Below are 12,469 nucleotides of genomic sequence, written 5' to 3' on the forward strand. Positions count from 1 at the left end.
TAAAATAGATTTGATAGAAGGGAATAAATTGAATTGAAACCAAAGCAACCACTATTCTTTCTGCAAAAGAAGAGAATCTGATATGATAAAATTTTCTGTGCATGTATTCAAGGGCACGTAGTTCCTGTGGTAAGGAAACTACTATAATTTTACTTCAATTATATCAATGGGCCTCTAGTCGCCACACTGATTACAGAGTATTACACCATACATCATTTGAAAAGCACTATGTATCATTTTATTCTCATCTTGGAAATAAAACTTTATTTACTCTACCATGTTTGAAAAGGGAGAGACATTTTACCTTAATATCAGGCAAGTCTTAAAGTGTAAATAAACGTTAGGAAGATTATGAAAAAATAGGATGGGAACCAATTGAAAATTAGAAATCAAGTTGATCACTAACTTATTCAAATGATGGAAGTTCTGTATATTTAACATCTCAGAATTTCAGTCTGGGCTATGACTATTAATAAGCAAATATTTTGTCCAGTAGAAACAAATAAAGATAAAATAAGTTTATGAATAAATGATATAAGAACGTTCAATGATTTATTTATTTATATAGAATGTTAAAATAATTTCTCAAATTACTAATTCAGCAGTACTTTTTCATAAACAGTTACCAATGGTTTTGAGTACCTTGAAAGTAAATACCAATATTTTTAGATTTTAATTTGTTGTAATCCCAAATTTACTAATTAAATTTAGCAGAGTTATTCAGTTATTTCAATGGACATTTACAGGTTCCATATAATCTGAATTATGTGGTGAAAACTAAAACCCATCATTTTTAATCAGGAAGAAATGAGATGTTATCACAGCATGGCTTGGCATTCACTATTCACTCAATTCCACTCCAGGTGCTTTTTGCTGGGTGGATTTGGCCTGTTGACTGAATTGGCCTCCCTGTGTCCTAAGATAACTGCCATGATTGGGAAGCCATATGGTGCAATGCTGTAAGCTATATTAAATTTGAGTCATATTTTGGCCAACTTTGTGCTCATAATTGAGATTCAGAATTTTATCCATGTAAATTTCTATATACTTACCGATTATTGATGTAATTACACTCACATTTTTTTCTTTCCCTTTTTAAATGCTTGCTGATATAAAATCATGCTTAGAGTTTAAACTTAAAAGGCAGTTGTTGAAAAAAGGAAAGTAATAGAAGGTGACATTTTAGGTCCACCTTGTGTTTACCTTTAAAGAAGCAGTCTTCATTGTGAACAATGGTGATCTTTTGTTTTTTCAGGCAAGCAGCTCTATGCACTTCACAGTGGTTTTCATAAAATTCTCCATCAGATCCACACACAGGTTTGTAGTGTGGCTTGCAAAGGTCCATGCAGGCACATTCTGCTTGCCCTGTCTCTCTGCTGATGACACAGTGCCTTCCCAAACCACAGTATTTATTTTCACAAGACCCCAAAGGACCATCCTGAATCAGGAATCCTGAGGATAAAGAAGAGGAAAATAACTTGTATTCATATGTCTAAATAATAAGTGCATGTCAAAGTATGAAATAAAAAGAAAAGCTAAGAGAAATATAGTATAATCAGGGTTCAGTTGTTCTCAGTGGAAAAGAGACTTGTATCAGACAGGTAGATGACCTTTTGAAATCACTCTGAAATTCCAGCCCCCCTCCCCACGCTGTGCTGTAGCACTCTCTTCTCCCTCTTCAATGAGTAGTGTGGTCCTCAAGAACATGATCTCCCAAATTAAACTGCTCGAGTTCAAATCCTGCCTCTACCATTTATTAGCTTATGTCTTTGGATAAATTATTTCTTGGAGCCAAGGTGCCCCATCTGTTATACGGAGGTAATTATAGACTGCCTCCTAAAGTTATACAAAATATAACATGTTATGATCCACAGGAATCATGTCCCTGCCATAGAGTAAATGCTAAATAAATGTCAACTTTCACAGTAATAAAATTCTGGATAGGAGAAATGAAATAAGAGAATAGAAAGTAATTGTGCCTTGAGAACCTCTTGGTGGGCTCTGATAGCTGATCTCTTTTTGTTTTAACCTTTGCCACTGGACAATCACAAGTACACTTCTCAACTAAATGAATAAATAGCAAATAATTCAGTTTTCTTGTTACTTATTCAGGTTAACAATCTCCATCAGCACCAAAAAAGAATAGATGGATCCAGCAGTCTTGTACTAAAACCAAACTAATCAACTTGAATCACTCTGATAGGCAGATCTGGCCTTTCTCCTTTGAGAATTTATCTGACTGGAGAGTAAAAAAAAAAAAAAAAAATATATATATATATATATATATATATATATATGTATCAGTAAACTGAATATGCACACACACACGAGACAGACATACACACAGATATAATATATACATACATGTTCACATATGCATGTGTGTATATGTGTGTATAACCATCAGACACCTACTTTTTTTTAAAAAAGAAATAATCTGTGAGGTAAAAAAATTACAGTAATTTTCTTAGATATTTTGCATATTTTTATTTTATTGATTTAAAATCATCTCTCCACATGGTAACATCATAATGATGAAGAACACAGATTCTCATCCAGAGTTCAAACCATAACCCCACCAGTTGCAAGCTTCAGGATCTTGGGCAAGTATCTAAGACATCTGTAACTCAGTTTCTGCATCTGTATAATAGGCATAATGCCATATTCTCCTAGGGTTATCAAAATGAAAGGGCTTGGCACATATAAAACTCTGTTTAATTGCTAGTTATTATTACTATTATTATTACTATTATTACTATTATTATTACTATTATTATTATTATTACCTTTCTAGAGACTAATTTTCTTAAGGACAGATATGTACAAATGAACACGTATTTTAAAAAGTAATTTTGTTTTTAAATGATACCTATATAGTACTTTTACTTTAATACATACATGTATTTCCAAATGGAGAATAGTAAATTTAACATTACAAAAAGAAAAGGCCAATACTATTGACTGTTTTTTCCTAAAGCATGTCTTTTGATAGCAGTATAAATTGGAATAAATTTATCTTCTTGAACCCTTTGATACCATATACCAATTATTGAGAAAAGTCTATAAAATTTTTAAAAATAAGAAAAAGAAATAAAAAGATAGCATAATTTACTGAACAAATCTCCCTTATGTAGTGTTATTTCATATGATAACTCATTGAAATATTTTAATAAATTTTGTAAAATATATTTAATAAGGTAGTTCCTGAAGTTTGGCACACATTAAAATGGCCTAGAGAAGTGGTTAAAACATTCATTCTGCCTCTAAGCCACCTCAGAGTTTTTGATTCAGTAGATCTGGACTATGGCTAGCCCAATATTTATATTTCTAAGTTCCCATGTGATGATGATACTCTTGCTTCTGGGATCATACGTTAGGGTCTTTGATTTATTGCATTCTATTTTATATCCAAAATAAATAAAACACAAAGAAACATTTAGGCAATACTCTTTAAGTGGAAAAGATGAGAAGTTTATAATGTGATTAAAAACATAAAATAATGCAAGTATTTAGGAGTAACTAAGAAAAGATAAAGAAAAACAAACTATTAACTAGGTGGATATAATACTGGGCAAATTTTTCTATGTTTGCATTATTGTTTTTTAATGTTTAATGCAATACATTTTTTAAAAAATCCAAAATTGTATCAGTTGTAACTATAAAATATGACTGATTTCAATTTGGAATATCTTTTTCCTCATTCTTATGCCAGTTTTTATGCCAGTTGTTGATCTAATGTTTATAGAGTCCAAGATGTGACTATCAGGAATCTAACTCACATACTTATATTTTGTATAATTTTATACCTCATATTTTCTTTGTGTTCTTACTATCTAATTCTAAATTGGGTTTTTTTTTGCTATCAAATAGTTTAAGATTTACAAGAGAATAATTTATTTTTTACTAGCAAAGAATGAGTTTAATGTTTATTGAGAGTCTGAACATTTTACATTTTAGTCACAAATGAGTTGGCTAACTGAATCAGTAGTTTTCTTTTGGGGGAGGAATGCTTTGCTAAAAATGAACTCATTTCTGGTGTATCTGGGTTGGTGAATTGCTTTCCCAGATTCTCTCCTCTTATTTTGTTCCTCTCAAAGCCTGTACTCCAGTACGGAGATTTGTATTAGGATATTGGCCATTTTCTAGAAGTTAATGAACTAGCTAGAAGCTGCATGTTGCATGCAGTTGCTACAATTAAAGGAAATATAATTAATTCATACGCAATCCAAAAGAAAGCTCATATTATGTAAATGAACAGCTAGAACATATCCTTTCTGACAGTAATTATCCATGACTAACGCTGAACTTAAGTTTCAGCTGAGATTAAATCAATTTAATCTGATCAACATGTCAAAGATTTCTTTTAAGTATATTCAGTCAGATGACACATTAAATGAATTTTAATCAAGAACTTATATCCTGCTCTCTCATAACTTGATAAAACAGGCATTTGTTCCCAAAAAAGTGCTTTATATGCACATCATTTTAGAATTTCTATGCCTTCAGAGCATTATAAAAAACAGATTTAAAACAAAGATGAAACCTTAAAAGATGAAAGACACCAAGTCATAAAGCAAAATAATTCTATGGAATTCTAAAGATGGTCATTTCAGATTCTCAATCATGAAATCGTCTTCAAGTCATACACACACACACACACACACACACACACACAGACGTATATATACAATTTATCAAACAGTACTTAATATAGAATGGATGTAGATTGAAATAAACTTTATTAAATGTACTCATTTTTATTTGCAAGGTTCTGTTACTTGGTATAGGGTAGATAAGGGAACTATAGATAAGGTTACTTCCTAAAGGGTAGAAAAGAATAATCATTGTCACTTTTTTTAGTGGCTCACAAAGGGTATAAGGCGGGATTTGAGGGTGCCCAAGTAGTGAGGCAAAGATTTAGGGGCACATTTAGGGACACAAAGGAGAGTGAGATGGATAATAACAGGTAAGATCTCACAAGCAATGTATCATGCATAGTTGAGTTTATGTCCTACAAATGGGTGGAGTTCAGAAGGCTGCTCTAGGGATAGAGAGAGTATGAAACAGACTGGTACTGAATTGGAAACAGGAACTAATAGTGCAAGGGATCATCAGGGGAGGGATAGGAAACTGAATGAGAAAAAAATCAGAGAGGGAGACAAACTGTGAGACTCAGAACTCTGGGAAACTGAGGGTTGCTGGGAGGGGGATGGGGTAACAGGGTGATGGGCATTAAGGAGGGCACTTGATGGGTGTTATATGCAACTGTTGAATTATTGAAAACTACATCTGAAACTAGTGATATACTGTATGTTGACAAATTGAATTTAAATGATAAAAAGAAATAAAAAAAAAACAGGAAGAGCAGAGGAAGGAAAAACCCAGATTTGATGAGCTAAGTACCTCTAATGATTCCAATCGAATATAAACATAATTAAGTTAGAGTGCCAAGTTACTTGAGGTGTTAATTGTCTCATAAAAATGTATAATGCTGAAGTGCAAAATATAAGTATTATGTTAACTTTGTTGAACAAAACAAAAGGTTTTTGGTCAGAAAACAGGGTTATAGTCTTTGCTTTTCTACTACCAAGTTGTCTGACCTCATCCAGGGTGTAATATCTTGATATTCAAATGGTAAGATGGGAGGTAAGTTATCTTTAGATTTACTCTCATCCAATCCCTTCATTTAAGAATGCTTGGCAAAACACAATTTTAATAAAAGCTAATATCTGAGGAATATATTAATAAGCTTTCTTTAGCATGTTTCATATTTAAACTCACCTGCACCAAACAATCATATACTTCTAATTCCCTAGTTTAAATATTTTCATATATTAGAAACATCCTCAGCCATACAAAATGTAAAATTATTTTTAGCGTAGATTTTCTAATTTCTCTTTTCTAAGATTTTATCACTATGTGTTCTATTTTTGTATCATGTTAATAATTACAACAATGGACCATAAAGTCAGAGTCCTTTAATTTGTATTCCAACTGTCACTACAAGTGTAATTTTTAGGCAATCAGTTAAAATTGGTGAGCCTTAGTTTCCCTAACTAGATCATAGAAGAAAATATGTATTATTTATTAAATTAATAAAATGATTGATAAGATAATATGATTGATCCCACAAGAGGATTCTGTGAGATAATGCACTTGATCTGCTTGTCTTAGTATGTGTTTAACAAATATAGTTATAATTGTTAAGAATTATCATTTACTATAGACTTGACATGTAGACTATATGGACTTAAAACACTGGAATGAATAAAGAACAACTTTTGACAACTCTACCTTTTATTATGTCCATTAGAAATAAATTTATGGGAGTGTGGAAATGTGTTTTTCCCAAATAACCTATTTAAATTTTCAAGGGTACCACTACATAAAAATTTCCCTCATCTGCAAAAACAAGGCAAAACAAAACAAAACAAAACAAAAAAACCCTCAAATTTATATGATTACATATTTTGCTTTAAAAATAAGTATAATACTTCAGTGACATTTTGTTATCCACATATGGAAAAGTTGCAAAACTCTTCAGTAAACACAAAATACAGTTTCTTGTTGCACACTGTATTTTTGTAAACTCTAACAAAATACATTCAGTCCTCACAAACTTCATGGCAAGTACCAGTTCCAGTAAATATTCCAATGCCTGCAGAAGATTGAGCACAGTATGATCTTTTCATGACTTTTAATGACTGGGATATGTATGTCCTGCTGTTATTTTGTGAAGTTGGTCAAAACAAGGCTGTCTGAATGATAGGTGGCCCAGTGTGCCACTATTGAAAGAGAGTTTGAATGATCACATGTCTGTACTTCAGTGAATTTGGAACCTTCTTCCCCGTATTATTTTAGTCAGTCCATTGGACTTCTGCAAGCACCTTCATGTAATTCTGCAATCAGACTTATTTTAAAAGAAGTAAATATGAAAAACGTAAGTAAAAAAAAAAAAAAAAAAACAAAACCCACAGGAATTCAGTTAAATTCCAACCATCCAAGTTACAGTTTCTGTTTAAATCGAAAGACATTTTTGCCAGCACAGATGATTGTTGATGTGTCGTTTCAAGAAGTTCGATGATTTGAGATCACTAGCTAGCATGCTAAGTAACTTCTTGTTTAATGTTCTCAACTGCAGTACAATTCCAACAGAAGAACACTGAGAGAGCCTAAGATACACTCTTAAGACTCCAATCTCAACTAGGAACCTTGATAACAAAGCACACAAAATTTTTTCCTCATTATTAATTTTATCTTTCCAAGTCCCATCTAGGAGCCACGATTTCCATATTAACCTATTTCTATCTTATTGAGAACTTAGAGTAGTACTCGTGGTTAGACACTTTACCAGATAAAAATACTCTCATCATCTGTGTGATTTATTTAGATTACGGAAATGGGTTGGAAGCTAAAGAAATCTCACTTGATAATAATTTCCATTAATAACTGGAAATGCAATGGCATTATAGGTAGGCTAGTAGATAGATAAACTGAGAAACAGACGGATAGATCACAGATGAGAATATGGCATTTAAGACCTTTTTTTTAGATGACAGTGATTATTAAAAACAAAATATTTATTTTTAGATATTTTAGTTCTGTAATGATTTTGAGTGATTAAAAGAAAAAGTATGTCTTTTGCTTAGTAGTTAGATGCTACTGTCCTCTATAAATGATGTTGATGGATATAATAAATAAGAAAATAAATCAATTAGCATACATAAAATAAAAGTTTTATTTTATACAAGTGTATGCAATGAGAGTAAAGACATATGCTAAATCATCTGTGATACTTAAACTATTTCAGGCTTTGGAATAAACCCAGAACTTTACAAAAATATTATTTCTTATTTATTTAAAAATTTAAAACCGTAGATGGATTTTCTCAAATAATGTAGATATTTTCACACTTGAGAAAGAATATTAAATAACAAAATAAAATATTTAAAGTGAAGATCAAACACTGTAATGGAAGGGTAGATTTGGGTAGGTAATCTTCAGATTCATTATAATGCTGATTGTTGGAGTCAGACCAACCACATGGATAATAGGGAATTGAGGGAGAAAAGAAGACAGCAATTTCCATTAGAACTGTTAAGAATGATTGCCAGAAGAAGAATATTGCTTTTAGAACTTAAAAGTTTCCATTTTAAAACCCACTTTAATACATTATTTTTAAGATGTTTAATTTCCTTTAAAAAATTGTATTTCTTGGGGTGCCTGAAAGGCTCAGTTGGTTAGATGTCTACCTTCAGCTCAGGTCATGGTCCCCACATCCTGGGATCAAGCCCCCAGCCGGGCTCCCTGCTTAGTGGAGAGTCTGCTTCTCCCTCTCCTTTTGCCCCACCCCCTCCGACTTGTGCTGTCTCACTCTCAAATAAATTAATAAAATCTTTTTTAAAAAGAAAAATATTCTCCTTTACAAAATGTTTTTCATAGCTTGATTTTATGTTTTTAGTTAACAGACTTTCTTTTTTCGAGCATTCGTAGGTTCATAGCAAAATTATGTGGGAAGTACAGAGAGTTTCATAACCCAATCACAAAAAGGCAAATATGATATGATTCCAATTATGAGCTCCTTAGAGAAGTCAAAATCATGCAGACATAAAGTAGGATGGTAGTTTGGCAGGGGCTAGGAGAGGGGGAGTGGGGGGTTACTGTTAATGGGTATAGAGTTTCAGTTTTGCAAGATGAAAAGAGATCTGGAGAACTCTGAAGAATGAGAGTAATGGCTGCACAATATTACAGTACTTAAATACCACTGGTTTGTATACTTAAAAATGGAGTAAAAAGGTACTTTTAGACATATTTTACCACAATTAAAATTTGGAAAAAAAAAACATTAAAGTCGAAAGAGTCCCTGTATAGCTCCTCCTTCCAAAACACACAACCTTCTCTACCATCAATGAAACCTGATCATCCACTATTTTCAAAAAAGAGCCTTTGTTTCCTAAGAATCAACTTAATAGCACACCCAGGACTATATATTTCCATGACTAAGTTATAAAACTTCAATCTCTGTCATTTTGGGGGTTCTTTTTTTCCTCTTTGAGGGTGTAAATCAATGTAAGGGAGGGTTTTATGAAACAGCAAGGCATGAAATATCAAATACATTTAGTGTCAGGTTGAGAATACACAGTTTGTTACTTTACAAATCTAACTCCTATTCCCCTGGTCACTCAAATGTTTTGCACTTTAAAAAATAAAAACAAAAACAAAAACAAAAACAAAAACAAAAACAAAAACAAAAAACAAATAGGGACTCCTGGGAGGCTCAGCGGTTGAGCGTCTGCCTTCAGTTCAGCGTGTGACCCTAGGGTCCCAGGATCGAGTCCCACATGGGGCTCCCTGCATGGAGCCTGCTTCTCCCTCTGCCTGTGTCTCTGCCTCTCTCTCTCTCTCTCCCTCTGTGTCTCTCATGAATGAATGAATGCATAAATAAATAAATAAATAAATAAATAAATAAATAAATAAATATCTTAAAAACAAAACAAAAGCAAACAAGGGACACCTGGGTGGCTCAGTCCATTAAGTGGCTGCCTTCCACTCAGGTCATGATCCCAGGGTTCTGGGATGGAGCCCTGCCTGCACCGGGCTCCCTGCCCAGCAAGGAGTCTGCTTCTCCCTCTTCCTCTGCCACTCCCCCTGCTTATGCTCTCTCTCTCTTTTTCTCTCAAATAAATAAAATCTAAAAGCAAACAAACAACAACAACAAAAACAAAACAAAAAGCACTGCCTCTATTCTCATCAACTTATTTCTTTCAACTAACTACCTACTTCTCTCTTCAGCCAACTGTGGCTTAAATCTAAGTCAGATCCAGTTTCTCCAAAAAGTTTATCTTCTGAATTCTATCAATTCCCTTGGCTTAGGTGTTTGGAACAAAAGCAGGTGTTTTTGGCTTTTCATGCACTTAGTTTATTAGAGGTAACAGACACAGGTTCAATCCCCAGCTTGAATTGGACAAAGGTCAAGGAGAAAATAAAAGAAGACTACCTCAAAAGTATTATGTCACCACCTTATAATGTAAAGGACATATAATCCAGACTAGTAGGGTTCTAGAAGGCATTCTAGAGAAGAAAAGTTTGCATTGTATGGGAATTAGTCATGTAAAGTAGAGAATCCAAAAAAAAAAAAAAGATTTTTAGCAGAAGTATGAATATATGCGCATGATGATTCTTATGTTACCAAAATGCAGAGGTTATGGCTGAGATTGTTAGAAGATATGATTAGCAAATTAGGGAAAGGATTTATAATGAACAGCCCTGAAGGCTAGGTTAAGGATGTGTTAGTGTGGCAATGGAAGCTGGTATTTGGCAGTTTTAAGAAGGATTATTTGTGGTGCATAGAAATGAAACACCAGTCAGGAAGCTACCAGCCTGGCCTATGTGGCAACAAGGAGTCAGAACAAGGAGAGTTATAAGAAAATCGATATATGGAGCAATAGGGTATCAGCCATAAAGAGAGGAGGCCAAAAGAGTAGCTTTGAACATGAAGAGTTTAAGAGTAGTTTTAATAAAGGTAACCTTGTGAATAGCATTGTAAGTGGTTGAAGACTTAACAGTCTCAATATTTTTGGCAATAATAACAGTAAGCACAATAAATAATTGGCTGTGGATTAAAATGACACAATTGAGGATGGAATCCAAGTGCTTTTAATTGCATCAATTTACCTCACTGTGTTATTTTTCATAAACAGTCATCTCACATAGAAGAGTGGGGAAGTAAGACTATGGCACTCTTTAGAGAAATGGTTTTACTTGTCAAATGTGGGGGAAGGATTTGACAGGCCGGGACATTCACCACAATACTGATGAGGAGGACTTGGTGGAAGGATCTGAATGGGTGAAAAGCGACAGCAACTCAAAAGAAAGTGCTGCAAGCAAGGTACAAAGAACAGGATACAGATAGGGGAAATAAGGGAGTTTTCTGAGTTCTTGCCTAATAAATTGTTTTATATCACTTATAGTCACGGAATTAAGTCCAACATATTCTTTTGAGCTGAAATGACAATCTATTATGATGTTTCTCTAATACATATGGAACATTAAAAAAAATTCTCTTTCCATCCACCGAAATAAACAGGAGACTTTTTTTATACGTAAAATCCCCAAGGTCTCAAGTCCTCTGTCTTTTTAAAAAAATTTACTGTTTATTATCTCCTTTATATTAATTTTATATTAAGTTCTAATACATATGTGCTTTTCTCATGTGTCTGAAAATTAAGCTGTATGTAGCATATATACGAGTTACATAGCTTAAGACTAATTATTTTAACAATAAAATGATTATCATATTAGACTTTTTAATGTATTTGTCTTTAAAATCTTATTTATTTAATTTTTAATTCCTACTTAAGTTCCAGCTAAGGAACACACAGTACAATATTAGTTTCAGGTGTACAATATAGTGATTCAACGCTTCCATACAACACCCATGCTCATCAGAGAGAGTACACACCTTAATCCTCATCAACTTTTTAATCCATTCCCCCACCGTCTCCTCACTGGTAACCATCAATTTGTTCTCTAAGAGTCTGTTTCTTGGTTTGCCTTTCTCTCTGTTGTTTTTTTTTTCTGTTGCTTGTTTTGTTTCTTAAATTCCACATATTGTTTCTTCCTTTGACTGACTTATTTCACTTAGCATAATGCTCTCTGTCTCTATCCATATCATTGCAAATAGCAAGATCTCATTCTTTTTCGTGCCAGAGTAATATTTTACTCTGTGTGTGTGTGTGTGTGTGTGTGTGTGTCGCTTCTTTATCCATTCATCAGTGGATCGACACTTGGGATATTTCCATAATTTGGCTATTGTAGATAATGCTGCTATAAACATCATGGTGTGTATATATCAGATTGAATTAGTATTTTTGTATCTTTTGGGTAAATATCTAGTAGTGCAATTGCTGGGTTGTAGGGTAAATCAAGTTTTAAATTTTTGAGGAACCTCCAGAGTGTTTTCCAGATTGGCTGCACCAGTCTGCATTCCCACTGAGTGCAAGAAGATTCCTTCCCCTAACTCCACATCCTCGCCCAACACTGTTGTTTCTTGTGTTGTTGATTTTAGCCATTCTGACAGGTCTGAGGGGATATCCCTTTATATGTAGCAATACAGGTCTACTTTAAGAAGTAAGAAAAATCTCAAACAACCTAATCTTGTACCTAAAGGAGCTAAAAAAGTGCACCAAACAGAGTCTAAAGCCAGCAGAAGGAAAGAAATAATAAAGATTAGAGCAGAATTAAATGATATAGAAACTTAAAATAAAAACAACAATGGAGCAGATCAGTCAAACTAGTTCTTTGAAAAAATAATAAAATTAGTAAACCTTAGCCAGACTTATCAAAAAGAAAAAAGACCCAAATAAATAAAATCACAAATAAGAGAGGAGAAATAACAACCAACACCACAGAAATACAAACAATTATTAGAGAATATTATGAAAAACTAGTGAATTGGACCACCTGGAAG

General features: G+C 33.2%; 1 protein-coding gene across 4 annotated transcripts in view; it reads right to left on the reverse strand.

Moving 5' to 3' along the window:
• The window catches only part of FSTL5 (follistatin like 5), a 706,657-nt gene that overhangs the window by 460,169 nt on the left and 234,019 nt on the right, over positions 1-12,469 (reverse strand). For all 4 annotated transcript variants that reach the window (XM_038559137.1, XM_038559135.1, XM_038559136.1 and 1 more), the window contains exon 4: positions 1,204-1,452. In XM_038559137.1, the coding sequence (XP_038415065.1) occupies positions 1,204-1,452 (249 nt within the window). The remainder of the gene's footprint in view (positions 1-1,203; positions 1,453-12,469) is intronic.

This window comes from Canis lupus, chromosome 15, assembly GCF_011100685.1.
Source record: "Canis lupus familiaris isolate Mischka breed German Shepherd chromosome 15, alternate assembly UU_Cfam_GSD_1.0, whole genome shotgun sequence".
Lineage (NCBI taxonomy): Eukaryota > Metazoa > Chordata > Mammalia > Carnivora > Canidae > Canis > Canis lupus.